Source organism: Tigriopus californicus, chromosome 1 (assembly GCF_007210705.1).
Source record: "Tigriopus californicus strain San Diego chromosome 1, Tcal_SD_v2.1, whole genome shotgun sequence".
Lineage (NCBI taxonomy): Eukaryota > Metazoa > Arthropoda > Copepoda > Harpacticoida > Harpacticidae > Tigriopus > Tigriopus californicus.
Window position 1 is genome coordinate 9405181 of NC_081440.1, and position 20133 is coordinate 9425313.

At 42.2% G+C, this 20133-nt stretch overlaps 1 protein-coding gene and 1 long non-coding RNA gene across 3 annotated transcripts in view; one reads left to right on the forward strand and one right to left on the reverse strand.

Annotated features, from left to right (window-relative positions):
• LOC131885229 (uncharacterized) overlaps positions 1–20133 on the forward strand; it is a 39000-nt gene that overhangs the window by 8519 nt on the left and 10348 nt on the right. The window contains exons 1-2 of one of the 2 annotated variants that reach the window (XM_059233191.1): positions 1519–1940; positions 9664–10077. The exons of the other annotated variant lie outside the window; for it this stretch is intronic. Of the exons in view, the coding sequence (XP_059089174.1) occupies positions 9693–10077 (385 nt within the window). The 5' untranslated portion in view covers positions 1519–1940; positions 9664–9692. Of the gene's footprint in view, positions 1–1518; positions 1941–9663; positions 10078–20133 lie in introns of those variants that run through there. 2 annotated transcript variants of the gene reach the window in all.
• LOC131885320 (uncharacterized) lies at positions 10962–12230 on the reverse strand. The gene is made up of 3 exons (XR_009373824.1): positions 11789–12230; positions 11215–11692; positions 10962–11149 (listed from the first exon to the last, which is right to left on the reverse strand). It is a non-coding gene; the product is annotated as an uncharacterized LOC131885320 (long non-coding RNA).

A 20133-nucleotide genomic window follows, 5' to 3' on the forward strand; every position in this document is an offset into this window, starting at 1 on the left:
CGAAAACGATCCCCTGCGTTTTCTGCACTATGAACTACGTTCAGGAACTCTACTTAGCAACATGCGTAATCGTTAATACTCAAACCTGTGTCAATTACTTGAAAAATGTAATCAATTATAATAACAAATACATGGGTTTGAAATGCTACTAATTAGTTATTCTATTTTCAAACTTGTTCAATTACAATTACTTTTCTATTGTACTTCAATTACATTTTCTTTTACTCTTCAACAAAAACCTATAAATCATTTGCAAATGCTTTATGGACCCGTTTCTTGCTATTTTTCTTGCTATTTACATTCAGGGATTACATGAGATTGTTATGTGATTTGAGAGAATTTACTTTCATTGTCTGATTGGCGCTATTGGTGTTCCAATCATCTTCATATTTTCTTGTTTGAAAACAGACATTTCATGACCTCTTGTCATGCTACTTTTGTATATGGAAATGCAAAGAAAATTGTCTGCATTTATATTTTTTAGATAATACCTTGTTGAGCATATGTCAATTTTGCATCAGGAGTTCGCCAAAGACGCTAATGTTGGAGAAGATAAATTTAGTTAAAGTATATCAAAAAGAGCGTAGAGAACGATTGGAAATGAAACATTGCTTTGAGTGCGGAACAACGATGTACAGTGTATCTAAGAATGACTTAAAAGTCTGTGCGCGAAAACGTGTCAAATGGGTGAGAATGTTATTGAAATATGTAACTGAAAAATCTCAATCGCATTGGTCAAAATGAAATTAATTTCAATTACACTGAGTTCAAATGTAATTAATTACAATTATTGGTGATACTGCGGTCCAATTACTCGGGCCGACATGCATTTAAATGTGGCAATAACTCGTTCACTTTTCAATTGCTGGGAAACGAAAGCAGCTCTTTGTACCTACACAATCAAAGTGGCAGTGGTCGAAACCGTAATGGAAGTGAATTAAGTTGGTGGGAACATGAGGTGGGCAATGTTCCTGCTTTCTAACCTTCGAAAAACCAGGTATTTGCAAGCACGCACGGAAAATTGGCTAAGGGATGACAAGATTACCAAGGAGCAGAATCGACCAGCAGAGTTCACCACGGAGCTTGAGGTAGATGTTTTCTTCTTTTTTACCCAGAATAAGACCCAATATCATACAGTAAATGGCTCCTGAAGTAACTCTAATGTTTGACCAGTTCCCAAGCAGCAGAATTTGGCTGGAACCATTTCTCTAAGGGCCACCACTGAGGTCGCTCGACTAGGCTCCCAAAACACGAGAAAGGGCGTTCCTTGCGTCTTCTGAGTACTCACCACCCTCGAACTTGACGCCGGCCGCTCCGGTCGAGCCTCACTTTGCGCTCTTCTCCCTTTTTCCCCTCCTCTCTCTCCATGACCTCGGCCTCTACTCCTTTCGAGTTGATTCCAATTCTCCAAACGACGAAAACGGACCACGTCGCCAACAAGGTGCTCAAAGCGTTGTTCTTCTTCTTCTTCTTCGTCCTCGGACCTCGATATAATAGCGAGGTCTACCTTGGATGTGGCTCTCAATGTCAATAGAGCAGTCGTTCCAGGCAGATCCGTCGTTCTTTCCCTCTTCCCTCAATTTTAAATATTGTTGGGATTGCACAGGGCTAGCAATCAATTCGGAGAGAATTGGATGGAAAGAATTCCCAATTTTTGCTCCATCAGACAAGTGTAAGCGTAAGTTGTTGGAATAATTCATTCCTCTGTCAAAAGACCGAATGAACCTTCAACGCCATGGATAATTGATGGAACCGGAAAACATCAAAGATTTTCTTGAAAAGCTCTTTTTTGTGAGTGAAAAGGACTGGTTTTCTTGCCAAGTGGTTTTTCTTTGGGTCCAATCCAAGACGACTGGAAACCGAACTGCAAGACCACATTTCGAGAATTGAGTCGAAGTGAAAGAAGGAGTTCTTAAAAGCCATCACTATTCCGTTCGTGGGTAAGCAATTAAAATATTTCACTCATGGTATGGAAGTCGAAGTCGAGTAGAATCAGAGTCAGGCAGCCAGGCAGCCCTAGAATCCTCAATACAATCCATTTTCGTCGAAAGACCTTGTGAATTGTATTTATGCCATTTCATGGCCGGGTTTCTATCCCTTTTGAAACAAAGATTGTTTCCAGGAAGTTCCCAGAGCACTCAGTCACAATGAAAGGTCATCCATCCAGTTTGGTCCTTTCCTTTCACTCTTATCCGAAGGACGCGCCCAGGGTCCATTTTGAACCAATCAACTTGCGTGCGTTTGAGCCAAAATAAAAATGAAAAAGAACTCGAAGCCGTTCAAAACAGCGCTCCTTGAAAACAAATGATCAAGAACATTTGATTTCAGCGTCAACTTAGTTTAAAATGTTGCTCTTAGAAAAATGAAGCTTCTGTCCCGTCCAAGGATTTATTTTTTAGCTTTTCTCGAGCAGATTTATCAATGTACTTGTACAGGTACTACTAATCCCTCATTATGTGCGATATGTTCGTGATGACTAGGTATTTACCCCTCGGCCAAACAAGGTGATGGTGGCTTTTAGTCTTGGAGTGTGTTTCATAGTCATGGAAACAAAGCTATCCAAAATATTGGCTAAGACGATATGGTCAAAGAATAATTCTCACGTCCGTGCGTGTGATTGCACCTAATGGAAATCTCGTCTTTGGCCGTGAGGCTAACGTGGGGATTAGGAGAGAAAGAACAGAATAAAGAGACAGAGAGAGAGAGAAAGAAAGGAAGAAAAAAGGAAAAAAAAGAAAGGAAGAAAGGAAGGAAATATGTGTTTATCTTTATATCTATCATACATGCGCATATCCTACTCAGGTATTGCTATGGCCATGGTTGCCTTGCAATTACTCCGAAGGGCGAACCACGTCATGCCCTTCTTTGACAGGCATTGCGAAGCTTTATGTGGTTCACTCTTATAAAAGCACCTTTCCATTGCTCCTAGATCCATATTCGATTGTCAGCTTTCATCTTGGGTTCTCGTTTTCATTATCGACTATCTGTAGTCATCATGATCACACTTTGATCAGGACAATCAGAGTGGCTCCAAGCCTCACTCTATCTCTGTACTATATAGGCCTTAATAAATTGTACCTGAATGGCATTGTCTATGACAAAGTAGCACGTATTCTTATGGACTTCATGGACGTGCGGATTTCATCCCATATGTACGGGCTTGGCACTTTTGAAAGTGACGAATGTTATTACTTAGCACATGATCTGCAGTATCGTAGTACGGCTAGCTGTGCAATAGTATCTATCTCATCGACAAACAATGACAAATGGTAGAAATTCGAATTGATCAGCCAAAGTCATCTTTATCGTCGGGAAGAAGTGCTTTGAGCCAAAGCGAGAAGATTGGCACCCAAGTACTGTACATGTCGTAAGTGGCAAGTGGCAAGTGGCAACTCGTCCAAAGCAAGAAAACACTTCTTGTTCCGGAGGGAAGCGGAATCCTGTTAGCGTCCGTCGTCTGTCTTCAAGTCTTTTTGGCTCTCGTAACAACCGTCTGTCTATTTTTCGCTTGCCTCTTCTTCTTTTTCATCTTCTTTTTGTTTTCGTTCGCCAACCAGCCACCTACAGAACGAGTACCTACGTATATAGGCGACTGACTACATAGCCAACTCTCGATCCAACAAGTCTGAAGGGGCTCTCCAAGCTCAGAGGTACTTCTACCTTTCGCGTACTGTGTACGTAAAGTAGGGATCCGCACGAGCACATCCAACAAGCAGTCATAGTTATCAGAGTTGCAGTCTCCCCTTCTACGGTTCCATTTCATTCCTTTGTGTCAGAGATGGTACAAGCGGGATTAACTACGTAGAACGAGGATTCGCGATTGACGTTTTCGTCAAAAAGACCACTTCAGGTTTCAGTTCAACCCAATTTTCTTGGTAGCAATATGAGGGCTTGCATAGGTTGCGATAATCATTTGTGCATAACACTATGATGTATTCTATGGGACGAAGCGGACAAATATGCGGCTGTGACCATTTTGCCTCTTAACATCTTTCGCTTTATTAACTCTATATTTTGCTACTGCTGTTGGTTTCGGCGAAGGCCGGATCCTAATTTCTTATGGCTGGTGATTTTTCCCAAGGGTCCTGTCCCAAAACTTTCCCGATGCTACGCCATGGAGGATCATTTCTAAATGAACCAGCCAAAGCATCAAGATGGATGTGATTTTCGGAACGAGTAGGTCCAAAATACGTAGGATGGGATCGCGAATAATGTAGATGCACTTAATTACTCGAGAGCCGATTCTTCTCATCATACAATGTTCTTGGAATATCTTTTACCATGACGGAGCCTTTTGGTTGGTTAGCTAGTTCATTAGTTCGTTAGTTAGTTGGTGAGTTAGTTTATTTGTTATCTTCTTGTCCCGTCTTATGTACAAGCCCTGTCTGTCCATCGTCGATCCATTCGCTCTTCTTGCTCAAGAACCCTCTTTGCCTCATCTTGCTCTCTTCTGCCTTTGGGCATTGAGTAGGTCTACAGAGAAAAAGCAGAACAAGGAAGAAGGAGGAAGGGGAGAAGCAGATTCCGTTCTTTTTTCGCCCTTTCGATTTAGACAGATCCAATTTTGTCTTCTTGGCCTCTTCAATTCGTCGTTGGTTTCCATTGGTGTGATGTTAGCAACAACGAACGAAAACTACAGCAGCTCGAACATTCATCCACGTCCCTTCCTGGCGACGGTACAGTCGCAGCCATGCGCCTGGGACCGAAGGCTTGCTTCCACGCTTCGCTTCACGGGTCTCACCCACCCCATACAGCTCTAATTGGAGAACGAAGCATGCATTTGAGTTTCCCGCTCTGTGAACTAAGAGCTGCTCGAAATGACTTTTTTCGACAAGAATGTCAGGATAGGCTTGTCGCTCCGCTTTGATTAAGTTTCATGGCAAGTAAGTATCCAGTTGAATGGAATTGGGCTTGTGGGAGCTGCACCTACGAATTGGTTGCGAGTGACTATAAAAAAGAAAGTGGGCGGCTCTGACGTTCTCAAGATCATGGGTGACCTGCAACCTCAATATACCTTAAAAGTTTCCGTATAATACAAAAGGTGTGGTAGCTATACGTAGTCCTTGAAAATAGGGTAAGGAAACATTTCGGACATAGGACAATGTCCGAGCCAAGCGTGGCTGCACGAAACGATGCCTTTGGGTTCTTTCCGAGACGAAAGAATGGCAGAAGGAAGGAAGTAGGGAGGGAAGGAAGGAAGGAAGGAAGCCAGGAAAAAGGACTAGAAACAAGAAACCAGCTTCCCAGCCATAACGGCATACTAAGGAGGAGGACGAGGACTAGGGAGAACAAGCAAAAACAATGACGAGGACAAACAGTCATGATGGGAATAGGGATGATCATTGGGGCTTCCCCAAGCATTTAGTACATGAGAAGGCTCAAACCGAATCGAAGAGGAACAACCATTTTCCTTCGATTGATTCAACAAGGACTGATTAAGGAGACCCGCAGTCCCTCTCAGCCTCGAGGGAAGCTCGTTACCACAACTGCAACCGCAACCGTAAAAGCATCCCTCACTCATTCGGATCAAAACATAGCGTTGAAAAGGCAGATTCCTTGAAGAAAGAAGCACTTCGAATTCAAATCGAAACTTGAGAATGCTTTGTTCAAACGATGACATGGCAAGAACACTGATCAATCACTTGTACGGGACCTTGACAATTTGTCTGTCCATGGAGAAGCATCATTTGTCAACTGGCACGCTTTATACCATACCGCTGGGCTCGTCCCTGTCCTTGACTGAGTGGCTTGCCAAATTTATTTCCGAGATGCTCTCATCCAAGGAAAAATGATTTGTTTCGAGTAATGTTAGAACGTCATGCTTGATCCCATCATTCTTGGTGGATCATAGGAGATGATCGTTGTTTTTGTGGGGTTCCAGTTCCACGATGCTGTGCGAGTAGTGACGAGACTCATTGGTAAGCCAACTAATGATGCTCAAAGCATTCACATCGAGCAAGAATGAATAGGCTCTGGAACATGAACCACTGTCACAACCACTTTGATGCCGGTCCTGCGCTCAGCCAATCAAGGAGAAATGAGAGATTGCTGGGTATTACACGAATGCAACAAAGCTAAAAGACCTTCAAAGGTCTAAAGAGCATCGAACTCCCAGAATGTTTGGGATGCCCCCTGCAACGCCATTTAAGTGCCATATACCGGTACAGCAGTGTGCCGTTGATACATATTACATACTGTATAAGAGATGATAGGCCAAAGAGAGTATCTAGGTCTGAATAGAAATATCATTAGAGGAAGCACAAAAAGAATGTCCCAGGGGCTGTCAGACACACAATACTCATATTCAAGGGAACTCTTCATCCCAATCGAAAAGATGATATGCAGGCACGTTAGAGACACTCTATTATCTCCATTATTAGAGATTTCAAGTTTTGACAGATCTTTTCTTATTTTAAATCATCGGGACTTTCTATTTATCAACAAATAGAAACAAGCTGATTAAATTTATATCATTTTAGTTTTGAAATCGTAGGATTCAAATTGAAGGAGATATAAATGGTCTCTTTGAATTAACTATCCTGAATCCTTTTTCCGTTTTTAAATTCAATATTTTGGGCCATGTGAGCAATATATACAAGACATAAATGCTCTCTTTGAATTAAGTGTGTTGTATATATTGCTCATATGGCCCAAAATATTGAATTTAAAAACTGAGAAAAGATTAACAGATTGTGGGAAACGAGGTTCTCATCTTTTTCGTCATGATGCCCACCATCAGTGTCCAAAAAAAATCAAGCATATATAGGGAGGGTTAGCACAAAGTTCGAGGGCAAAGGTGGCCGTTAACTAGTCAATTAGAAATCAGACATTCAAATTTCCCGTCACTTTTTTGTATCTCCGAACCATTGTAGCATTAATTAGGCTTGTTTGCTTTGAAGTTTTGAAATTATTTTGAAAAATATGGATTATAAAGCACTTCGAAATCATATGATAGGACTTTACAACCAGGGCAAATCCAACCGAGAAATCATGGTGGCCATTAAGTCTTTTGTTGTCTTGTGGATGCTGTTCCCAGATGTCTACAAAATATTAAACATGCAAAAAGTAATCACATCTAATAAGAACGTAAAAAGTTTCCTTCTCATTAAGATTTGCCATATTTCTGAACGAATAAAAATATTTTTCTTTCGATACCTTACTGTAGTAGAGGTATTTGAATTTTTATGTGCCCACGAACTTTGTGCCACCCCAAAGTCGTTAAACGCAAACATGTTTTCCAAGGCAAACATGTTTGGTTTAGTATCATCGAAATGTCACCTTTGACTAGAGGTAATCCAATTATATTTAGAGTTATGTTTTTGAACAGACCAACTCAGTTGAATTGTATCCTTGATTGGAAATCAATTGCACCAAATGAATGTCGACATACACCTTTTTCATTTGACGAGTTGACTAGTAACCCAACATTCTTCATTTGTACCTACTAACTGACTTGTTATATTGCTTCTATCGCTCCATCCAAGACATGAGACTTGATTTGGACTCGATGTTATCATGTCATTCTTTCATCAGCACACTTTTCGTTCTTGTTTCTGAAAAGACTACCGTTGTATTTTGGGCGAATTCAAATTTTGATTCAATGCCATGGGTTTGCTCTTTCAACATAATGGTTCTGAGAAAAGGAAGATGAAGCAATCATCCCATGATCTGTCCTTGATTGGGCTGCCCGCTCACCCCTCTGCATCTAGTCATGAAGAAGGCTTCTAATGATACGGCTAAAGAGGGCATAATTCCTAGTTAATTGGACTAATTTCGAGTTGATGGTGGTTGGTTGGTTGGTTGCTTAACAAGCATGCTCATAAACAATATCTAGGCCAAGAGCCCAAATTACTCCAAAAGATTAGTCACGGATGAAAATGAGCTAATAAAGATAGATTTTGAATAAATGTGGTGGACTTACACTGTTGATGCGGATATGCGCTTATGGAGGCAGAGAAAGTTGATTACGGAGCGTTTACGAGCTCCTAGTAAAAACGAAAGAGGAAGTATCGTTATCATTATCGCCATCATTAACCGCGGACCTTGGGAAAGCTTTTTAGAAAATCCCTAAAAAAACCTTGTTTGCAGTTTAGTCCACAAATGAGCGAACTAGCAGACCACCCACCAACCGACCACCTCGAGTTTAAGCGAGCTGTATTCAGGGGAATGGGGTGCAAGTATACCAACATACCTACACATTGTACATATATATGCAGGCAGTTACACGAATCAAACTGGCTGGGCATGTGAAAGGCATTGTTCGTCGAACCTCGTTGTTCCCACACTACTGTACCAATTCATAGAGTACCAGCATGTGCTGTGCCTCAGCAATTCATTATGGACTAGTACTACTTTCTCCACTTCTTATCTGTTCTGGTTAGGGAAAGGAGTTGCTTGCATGGAGAGGGATAGCGGGATGGTGGGAGAGGGCTTTTCCCGCCATATCACATGGAGATAATTAGTTATGTGGTTTACGAGCAAAGACATGATGTGTGAACCTGGATTCACCACTCTGCGTCCAAGAAGAAAGAAGCTATCTGTGCGATGAAAAACACTTAGTAGGACACAGGCTATTCATTGAAAAAAAGCGCCATGCTCACGTTGAAGGGAAAAACGCACGTCTTGATTCGGAAGGACCTACCAAACACCGCAACGCCATTTCAAGTTGCCTTGTGTTGATGACCGATGCCACCGGGGGTAAATTAATACATTGAATCATTCATTGACCTAACGTCATTGAATGGAAGTAAGTGTTTGATCCAAACAGGAGAGGGAATAGAGGATTTATTCCTACTTGATGGAAGAAGCCAAGGTAGCTAAATAGGCCCTAGGGTTTAACGCAGTAGGTCTATTTCTTGCCAGGGACGTTCCTAGACCCTTCTTTCTTCTTCTGGTCCACCTTTGGTAGTTGCTTTTCTCCACTTTTGAAGGAGCAATCCAAATATTTGGCTTGTGGTCCTGATTCCTGCGTTTGCTTAGCGTTTTCTGGCTCCTATACCTAACGGCTGGAGCTTGGAAATGAACTCGTACTTCTATTCCGAACTCCAACCACCATCAACGCTACCAAAATCAACAACACCGACCCCTACCTTCTACTTTGGCTAAGCCCTGGAAAAGGGCGTGTGCACGTGCGGTTGGAAATTGTCTGCCAACTGCCACATTTCCTGCACATTTTCCGAGGCCTTGGTCGTCTGTGTCCTGCTGGCCTCTTCTGAATCGGCTGAATGGTGGACACGAACTGGACTGGACATATCATTTGTTGGGGCGTCACGCATGCTCTGGAGTTGGTGGTTAGATTGCTTCCATGGACAGATTTTGGATGCTCTTTGGCTTGGATGAAGGTGTTTCTAAAAGTTAAAACAGCCTCATACTCCGCGAGTAGAGGGCTGGAGGAATCTCACACAATGATTGGAATAGTTGGTCGGTTCCCTGGTCCCAGGCCCTCACAACTAATGGCCCAACACCAGGGAAACTTGTGGCTGAAAATTGACCAAACAACAATCCCCTTGCATGTCAGGGAGAAAAATCAACTTGGGAAAAGGTCTGGTTGGCTTTTTGGACAATTGACTTGGATTTAGTTCCCTCTGCTCTGGCTGGGATCCGCAAGGACAGATTTGGTCCTGTTTTAACACTACTAACCATCGTGGTTGTTCACATTTTCAGGTATGTGAAGTGTGTTTTGGAGTTCAGGAATGTCGTTCAAAGGTCGGTCCAAACCTCTGCGTTTGTCTAGTTCTTATGGAACTGCCTCGTTTTCGTCCTCTCGTCACGCCCATTATTCTCCAGTGGGTCAATACAGTCAAGTGGATTCAGATCTCTCTGACCTAACTGATCATGAGGATCCGGAAGTGGGTCAAGATGGTGTGGAGGAAGAAGCCGACACGGCATTTGACGAGTTGAACGAAAACGATTTCTTCGCCACGCCCACTTATTCCTCCTCTTCCACTTTTACGTCAAGCATGACCACTAATCCTGCTTCCTCTTCTTCCTCTTCCTCTTCCTCCTCTTCCTCCTCCTCAGCGTTAACGAGCCATCAAATGTTCAACAGAAAACGGATAGCTTCCCCTTCTGAATTAGGTGAGTCTCAAGGGTACTGATCTCTCCCTTCTTTGGATACCTACCACATGCATTGCACCCACTCCTGAATCCTTGTTGGCAAACCAGATAGTAGCATAGCCCTCAAGCCCTCAAGCTGACTCTTTAGTAGAGTTGCCTGAACTTTGCTCTTTTTGTGGCTAATCAAAAAGTTTTCTTGGCCTATCAAGCGTCTTTGGGTGGCAGCAAATGAAAGAAGGAGAAACCTCGTCAAAGCTCGAAATTGGCTTCATTAAGGAAGGGGTTGGAATTTGCCCCAAGTTAGGAACAGAGACAATTCTGTTGAGGTGGATCGTGTTTATTTCTTCCATTCACGTCTCCTTTGTTCCGGTCTCTTTTTTATCAATTGGATTCATTGTCGCAGCACATAACGGTATGTATATCGCATACACATGGCACACATACATCCATACATTGGTGTCTACGTAGAGTGTCTGAGGATTTGTGTTTGCGTGCTCGCAGAGAGCATTTTTTTTAGCTGAAGGCGGTTGAAAAATGTGGGGAATAAAATAAAAATACGTTGCATAAATCGAGTCCTCGACTAGTCGAAGTGAGATAATCAAGTGGGCGTAAAACAGTGTACCATTCGAAAGAGACATTCCCTCTCCGGTTCGTCACCCTTCTTCCCTCCTTTACCTTGGCTAGATCGAGTATTTTACGTATATGCTCTCTATCAGGTTTCTTCAGGATTCCCATTTCCCTGACATATCAGCCCTTACCCGAAACTGATCAAAAACGGAAAAGAAAGTCATCCAAAGTCTTTGGATTTAGAATATAGCTTGTTCTTATGGTTATAGATCCTTTGTCCAACTAATTTGAGTAAGTAGGTAAGACGCAAAATATCAGGTGTATTGATTTAAAATCTTTTCTCAAATATCCCATGACGGTATTCTCTTGTATCAATTCCTGCTCTTTTGAAGCCATTGAATTATTTATGTCCGCAGTGATGTCGCCGATAAACACACAAAAATGTATGATAGATTCCGGAAGAGAAGCCGCACATTACTTGAGTTGGTTAAAATCAACTTGTGTAAAAGGGCAACCAAATTGACGCCTGAAATGAACAGATGGTTGCCTAACTCGTGGTCAAGTTTTCTTTTCAATCGCACTTTTGCTCACCTGTTTTGGAATCCCTACAAATGCTAGAACCTTCCTCTGACAAAGGGCATTAGATGCAAAATGTTCCAGTAACTCTTGATGCGTGCAGAAAGTTGGTCAACATACCTACTTACCGACCGACCAACCGAACAACCGAACAAGCGTAGTACCCAATCCCACCTTCAGCGATGCATTTAGTTCGATGTTCCAGAGGCTGCTGTTCCAAGTAATATCACTAGTACTGGATAATCTTGCTAGGTAGGTTGCTTAGGTAGGTACATAGATAGGTAATCTGTAATACGACAACGCTCTGTTTGTGTGAGTATCGTGAAGTTGAACAGAAAGGGTAATCAACCTGATCAGTAAATGGGTCAAGAGAGCTTCTGGTTTCAATTAGTGGCTCCCCCATGTGTGGTAACACAAGGGATAAGGGATCGATTTCCAGTCTCTGGTTTTCGTCCTCATTTCTTGGTCCGAAGTTCATCTTGCTCACATCAAACTGCAAGCCAGTAACGTCATAAACCCGCCGAGAATGAGCCAAGATCAAGTTCAAATCGATGAAGTGAATGAACCACTGAGAATACGTATATGGTACCTGTATGCACATGAAGAACTTTGATCGACATACAAACGCAAAAGGTGTTTCGTCCGTTGGCTTTGCAACCGTGTCTTTGCAACAGTCCTTAATAGGGGCTCATCTTCCTGTCCTCAAAAAGCCATGCTCTCAGTGGCAGAATTTTCATTGAACATGGTTTTTCAATAGCCCCAAAGGATGTTTGTTATACGAGTATATGAAGAAGACAGTGTTCGACGTACGGATCTCCTCATGCCAAGTGGCTTCTTGAGCTAGCTCGTTGTCTCCGTGCGAAACTTTTTGCGGGAGGTATTGCTAAAGCCGTCATTATTTGACTGTGGGCTTGAAGTGAAAGTGGAAACTGACAGAGGGCTTTCTCAGGTCCTCCATGTTTTGGATGTACGTGGTGCGTAGTGAACAAAACCGTCAAACCCTTGATGGAATGCAAACACGAACTAGCAACTCACATTTGTTCTCTCAATTATCATTATCTACTCAAAGCTGAGGACACGAATCGCAGGAGCACTGTACTAGTACACTATACTGTTCAGTACGTACTCGTACATACAAACGGTATCTAGCAGCTACTGCTGATGGCCATTGTTGGCATTGTTCCGTTTTTTGACGTCATTAGGTGCCATCATTACCTCATTATTAGCACAGGGATGGGCATGAGTATCTGGATTCACGGGGAGAGGCTAGCAGCCGTAAAGGATCGGTAGAGTACACATCCTCTTTCCATCCAACGGGCTGCTCCTGGTTCAATCCCCGTCATAGTCCAATTCAAGCTTCTTTGTGGTATTTAAATTACAGCCTAAATGGGCAGACCTGTGGCCATTCGTGAGCGTGAGATAACAATCAATGATGGTTGTAAGTGATAACCAAGGAGAAATATCCCTTCTTTGGGACACTCATCATCAGATGGCTAGGCGAGTGAAAGAGGTGTCATCTGACTCTCTAACAAACAAATCAGCATATACACAAGAATATAAAGAACTTTCAATCAAATTTGTGTTGCCTGATTTCAGCTTTCATTTGACGTATGCCGAATATCTCTAGTTGGCTTTCGATACATGTTGTTAAGAAAAGGTTCTTCATTGATGTCATCAGGCAGAACCAGACGGGCCAAGGTTAAATGATTGCCAAACTAAACTGCAGTAATACTGCAATCCCCATTCGCTTGACGCAGTGCTTCAGATTAACTCAGAGGTCTACAATAACCTTCTCTAACGGCTAAAATATGGTCATGGGATTCAAAACTTACCACTCGAGTCACACAAAGCCAAAATAAAGGAATAAAAGGCACGATCCATTTGAAAGATGCAGTATTCCAAAAGATAATGCTTATCTCTTAGATTGACTTCATAAAAGCGTCTGATTTTCTTTGCGCACCAATCTAGAAGTCTTCTTCTTCTTGGTGAGCAATCGACGTTTCCCTTAGACTTTTTACTGGATGTCAACCCAACGGTTTGGCATGGCCAGTGTTCTTCTACTCAGTGAACTTTTGCCCTCAAGTATTGGATGGGTGTGGCAGAGTTGCTCTTGAATGACCTATTCAGGCTCGCCGGAAAGGAGGAGGCGTGTCCATTATTGCTTTTTGTCGTGCACGAGGTGAGTGTTGAACACCATAGCCATTTCTGAGCCCGATTATGACACCATACATACACTGTTGAACTGATTGATCTGAGGTATAATGCCAAAGAATGGTGGCGGTGACAAATCATGCTGACCGTTAACAATGGATGATAACTAAAGTCAATTATCAAGTTGACCTTGTCCCTCTTGTTCATTCCAATAAGATCAGTAAGGATGATTTTGTTGATATCATTTGGTCATAAATATCTGTACGTCTATGTTTGTTATGTTAAAATTGAAGGAGGTGGTATAATAGATCCAATGCCCCGTAAAAATGTAAAAAACGAACCCTTATTAAGGGAGGAGACGTAGTGTAGCGTTCAGCGCAATTTCCTAACATGAGAGACGTCCCCTGTTCGATTCTTCTGCACCACCTTGCTCAGAGTGACTTTTAGCTGCAAAACGCACCTGCGATTGAGGAATCATACTGATATGGATATGACATTGCATATCGGAACAAATTGGACGTTGGGATGACCGACTTCACTGGTCGGGCGATGCTCACTCCTCCAACCTTAAAAAGGGCATTTAAAAAATCAGACTTAACATTCAAATGAAGGTATTTTGAAAATTAGCCCTGATACCTATGCCCATTCCAGTACAGAGAGCATGCACTAATTGTATTTCTTTTTTGTTCAGTTATCTTTCAAACCTAGCAGCGATGCAAGGTGAATGCTTCCTTACACTATGGCACGTGAATGGGTGACCTAAAAGAATCAATGGAAATGGAATATCGCAACATGGTGGAAGAATGCAGTACAACCTGAGTTCGTAATAGTTTCAGGGCTTGAATCGTTACCGAAAAAAAGTAACGCGTTACCGTTACTCTCTTTCTTTTCAAAGTAACGTGTTAGAGTTAAAAATACCGTTACCGTTACTGTGGCAGATAAAATGATGGCCTAAACCTGCAACAGAGCCGTTTTATGCAATTTTTTAACGTTTAGTAAATATGACGTGAAACAAATGACGAATGTACCAAGATTCAAGGGTCGAGGATTAAGGGTTGTATGGTGTGAATATTTTTTTCATTAACTTACGGGTTTCCGTCATACAACTAGTAATGTCATATGTCACAGAAAAAGTAATTTGATAACGCTGCCTAGTTACAGCCTCCCGTGATCATTTATTTGATCCCTTCAGTAGCTAATAGTCATCGCTTTGAGATTGAGCTTTCAAATAAATTGAGAGGTAACCTTTATTCATTTTTTCTTTTCCTCATTTAAAAAAGAAGAAAGTGACGGTATTGGGAGAGCTAAAAAACCCTGTTCCATTTCCGATACCGTTATCGGTAGCGTTACTTAAAAAGTAACGGCGTTACTTAAGCCCTGCATAGTTGTTTTGTAAAGGGAACTATTCAAACATTTTCTATTTTTTGTTTTGTTATTTTCATTAGCTGAATATTGAAGGAAACATTTTTGTTTACAACGTATATGCGCGTCTCTTTTCGAGAACCCGTCGTCAAGGTAGGTGAGGTCGGTCTTTGTGTGTGTTCATAAACGTAGAAACGGGCGACCAAATGTCGAGTTGTTTAACAACCAACACGATATTTCGGAGAATGGGGGAACGAAATTGGAGGCGTAAATCTCTTGAATCCTTTGAGGATTTCAGACCCACTGTCTTAGCGTAGTTGGTGGGGGCTTTTTGTTTCTCTTTTGTATTTTTTCTACTCCCTTGATCCCACTCAGCAAGATAAACAAGAGCTCCCCCCCCCCTTCACCACAACATTGAGGTCGGATTTGGAGCACCCAATTTATGGACAATTTTCTAGCATCAGGCCCACAACAGGCCTAGCAAGGGCTTTCGCGAGTTCATAAGTTATTCAAATAGAAGCATTTTGTCCCCTTTACACCTGGTCGATCATTCATCTCAGAGAAATCATGGCTTCTGAAGCAAGAAACATATGCCTGAAAACATAGCTAATAAACGGACCTCAAAAAAAAGAAAGGGTGGAAAAAGATAACTAAAATATGAAATATTTGGTATTTTATCATGACACATTTATTGAAGAAAATCTAAACCATGGCTACATGGCAAAGAACGCTTCAAGGCACCAGCATGCACCAAGCTCTGTATTGGGTCAAATTGAATGCCCTTTTTTTTTGGGGGGGGCACAGTTGGGCCTACTTTCTTACATCAGGATACAAATTATATCATCTTAATTTGGAGAGCAATTTAGTTGCCTGATCGAAAAATTACATTACATACTAACATAAATGAAGGAATCTAAAATCAATAGCAATTGTTTTCTCTTCGTCTGGTCTTTTGGTAGCTTAGGCACATTTTTAGCAAATGGTGAATAGTATCCATTGTTTAAGTGTTCAGTTACATCATTCGAATGAACTGAAACAATGAAAGAATGATGCAGCATTACAATTAACCAACACCTTTAGAATTTCAAAATAAGCTGCTGAAATAATACAACTTGAAAAGAAATAAAGATAATAAAAAAGCAATTCCAAAGTCACTAAAGTGTGCGTTTTGTCCTTGGCAAGCCAACTAACCTTGTGCTCAGTTCTTGTTCAAATATTGCTCTCTCGGAAATGAATTTCCAAAGAACTCGAAAGTATAAATCACTGTGTTTCGCTTGGCCACTAAACTAAATACAAGTAAGCACAGAAATGTTCAATAATCTTGCCATATATAGGGGTCGAATTCCCAAAATGAAAAAAAAATATTCTTGAAACCTTGGTTACAATGCATTTTTAAGTCTAAAAGTGAGTATCAAAAAGGCCAAGAATGGCAAAAAATACATCTTAGGTGTTTGTCCCAAATTAGCAAAAAATGTAAAAAACCTAGGTTTAGGTTGTTACCTGCTTTCTTTGACTTTCTAGTATATGCGAGTAGATGTAAGTCTACGACAATAGATAATGTATAGTGGTGGTGAAAATAAGAAGAGTGAGGGAATACTAGTCCTCTCCTATACTTTGGCAATCTGCTTGTATTTCATGCCCTACTTCAGCACTCAATCATTTCGAAGGTATTGAAATCTTCGTTGAAATTCTGCGACAAATAGAATCCATAAGGTCATCATGGTAATATTCGAATAATGGGATATCCATCCCATTCCAAAAGTTAGAGATCATGTCGTGATTGGTTTGGTTAGTCATAATCAAAAACCTTGTTAAGGCCTTGGACATTCCGTCCGAGGCAGCATATTTCCCGGATAATCTTTCTTTCTTTCTCTCTCGCTTTCGCTCACTTCATGCTAAAGCCTCAATGGTCATGAATGTGGTAGTACATCGTATATCTTCATAACATTAATGGTGAGACGACATGATAAATGATCCCCACTTTCTAAGCCACGAGAACTCCGATTGTTGGTTGGTACCACATACGATTATCCGAGTGTCGGTAAGGACCTACACCAGAACATAGCGCCAGCACAAAAGAACTCAACTAACTGTCCGTGCTTAGAGTTATCTGTGTGGAACGGCCACGGTGCTACTATTTGGACCATTCTAGCCGACCACAAAGATTGAATGGATGGATATGCGGCTCAGAGAGAGACAGAGGGAAGGAGGGAGGGAGGCACGGAGGCTCGAACAGAAGCACGGACTGAGAGAGTCAGGAACGCAAGCATAGATAGAGATGCTGAGGTTGCCTTGAGCACCAACTACCGAGCTCTACAAGTAAGTAATCTATCTGCTCACGAGGAAGCACGTTTTGGAGCATAATTTGCAAAGGTCACGCACAATCATCGGAGGATTTAAGTCCTTCTTTTTTTATTCCACTGTCACTAGGCTCACTCAAGACCATATTTATTGCACTTTCTATCAGGGCCCTGACCTTCCCTCTAGGATGCTCTGTCTGTTCTTGGCAAAAAATGAATACACTCCAATTTCACATAACAGAACTTTCATTCTCGAGAACAATTCTGCATTCGGTGGGATATTACGTATTAAGCTTAATCAAGGACACTCTTTAGAGTCCCTGGCTTAATATATAAGAGATAGTCAGATTGCCCACAGTTGCGTTTTGTGACAAACAGATTCAAACAAAACTGGCTGTGAAGTAGAACCAAATGATTGGTTTCAATCGAAAGGCCGCCTTTTTCCCACCATCGGATAATCCACTCAAGACGAGCTCGAGCGAAATCAACGGCCATTACTTACTTCGTTTTCGAGGCCCTTGGAAAAGGACCCCGGCCACTTTAAGCCAGAAAGTTAGATAGGAGTAATCAGGCGGAAAAGTTTTTTTCATCATGAACTTTATGGAACGAGGAGTGTATCTCTCTCGCTCTCTCTTTGCCGAGACGAGAGGACTGCGTAGAAAGAAGCGGAAAGGAACTAGGAATTCAATTTTCTTCCCGTCGCTGATCAATAGCGGTCCATCCCCTCGACCTTTTCCTATGCTCTCCTCTTAGCTCAAAAAAGTCCGCCGCCAGCTAGCCATCAAGCTAACGAACAAACGAACAACCAACCAACTAACCAACCAACCAACCAACTAACCCAAGTCTAAGTACGTAGGTCCCTTGGTTGTTTGAATGAGTAGGTGAGTGAGTGATTTAGAGACCGGGAACAAAAAGCCATTCGTAGTGGCAAAGTTTGCCACCTGCCCTGATGACTGGCTGGTACGAACTTAAGCTTGACTGACTTGATTGCTCACTCACTCGAGCCTCGCTTAAAAGACGGCCACTACTAACCTTGGGGGTGCTTTTTCCTTGATAGGTTCAATCAAGGTGGGCCAAGCCGGGGATTATCACGGCCTAGGAAGATGTTGTTGACTCAAAATTTGATCCAATCATGGTCCCAGAGGATCCACCACGTGGACGAGAACGCTCAAACCCAACAATGAGGCCACAGCCATACGAGATATTTTGTTAAGGATAAGCCTCTCCCCGAACGAAGGATGAGTCTTACCAAAGTTTTTCTTCCTTGCTTCCTATTTGCTAAGCATACTCAAGATCTGGTACTACTTTGGTTATTTCTACCCTCTCTCCGGAATGAAAGCTCTCGAAGGTTTCTTGAGACTAGCGCAACTATACACGAGACATTTTCCAACTTGTCCAGATTTGACCGCCAGAGAGTTGGTGAGGGCTGATACGAGACGTACAAGAATGTTCATTCAATTCAACATTCCATTCGTATTCTATTGAAATTCTGAAGAAAAAAAAGCTGGAAATCGTCAAGGGCTGATGTGAAGTTGTGAATCCCTCTGTGGGCGAGCTCAATGTTCCTAAACTTGTACTGCCCAAAGAATCGAGCCACTGTCCGTCTATTACCCAAAAGTTACCATCAAGCATAGTTGGCTGGTTCTAGAATTGAAAAATGCCATAAGAAATCGGCACAAGTGGAAAATTTCCCTCTGCTCTCAAATGGGAACACGACCAGGTGTTGTCGGGAGCAACTTGAACGAGACGGCGGCAAGGCTGAGGCCGAGGCTAAGGAAGAAGCAGGAATAGTACCCCGCTACCAAGGCGCGATCGGCAGAGGGCACATGGCCGCCCAGGTCCGCTCGTGAGGAAGTTTTTTTGAAATTCAAATTACACAAGTTTTCCTTTCTGAAAATGCTCTAAAAGAAGATCTCGGGGACGAGTTTGTTGCTTTTTATTTGAATCAAAAGAGGTTTTCATCTCCTCTCTCCAAAGTTGGACTTTTTGTTTTCAAAAGATCCTCAAAGGGTGTTGAAGCAGAACACCAGACAACCCTACTCACACCCACCCACCCAAGCTACTGTTCACATACACGTACGTACGGAATCCACACTGAACTTGTTCTAACGAATTCAAGAGCGACGAAAAAATCATCCTAACTTGGGCAGGCTTAGACTTTGGGAAAGGTGCTCACCATTGTGCCTTTGCGGCCATTGCCTCATTTGAGGTTAAAGAAACGAGTCAAGTGTTTTGGAGAACTTCAAAGAAAGATTTCAGTTCTACCCGAGCTCAGTCAAACGGATGGAACCATACTTGGGAGCAATGTTGGCCTACTCTTGACCATATTTGAGAGGCGCCTGTTCTGTGGCCGCGTGAAATGAAATAACCGTTATCGCGTGCTGTTGCCGCCCTGACATCTGAATTGCGGCCAGCCTTTTTGTACCAGCTCTGGAGAAAAATTGGAGACTGCAGAAGATTTATCGCTGAACAAGCAAATTAATGAGCCTTGATCTTATTGGAGTTCTTCTCTTAGGAAAATTGTCTCTTGGGTTGGAAAGGGAGAAGAAGTTCATCCACACTTTAGAAGGATAAAGGCTAGCGAATTATGTACGTTAAAAAAGTGTTAGCACTAATTGTCTTTCCACTTGAGCTGCTCCAGGCGAAAACGCTGTTGGGCCTATAGAGCCTAGCAGCAGCATCTAACTCCCTATCTGGTGAAGGTATTCTAAGAAGGAACCAACCCGAACATTGGCACACAAACGAACTAGTCTCTTTGGGCTTTCGTGGTAAATGTCACCTACAAAGTCTTTGGAACAAAGGTGTATGATCATTCAACACTTTCTTTTCCTCTTCCCTCTTCTGCTTCTTCTGGCCTTTTATCTTGCTCACACCCTTTAGCTGAAAGATGAAAGGCCCCCACCATCGGACGTGTGTGTAAAAGGCTTGGAAGCCCATGAGATCCTGAGCAAGCGTCAAGGGAACTATTTGGTCATTCTGTTCATGACACTGCCTTTAATTGGACCAGTAAGCCGGGTCTTTATCCTTTTCATGGCCAAAGGCTTTCACTGCTAGACCACTTGTACAAGAAATGGGTCTCAAAAAAGAAACCAAACCCACTCGGATTGTACAATATGCGATA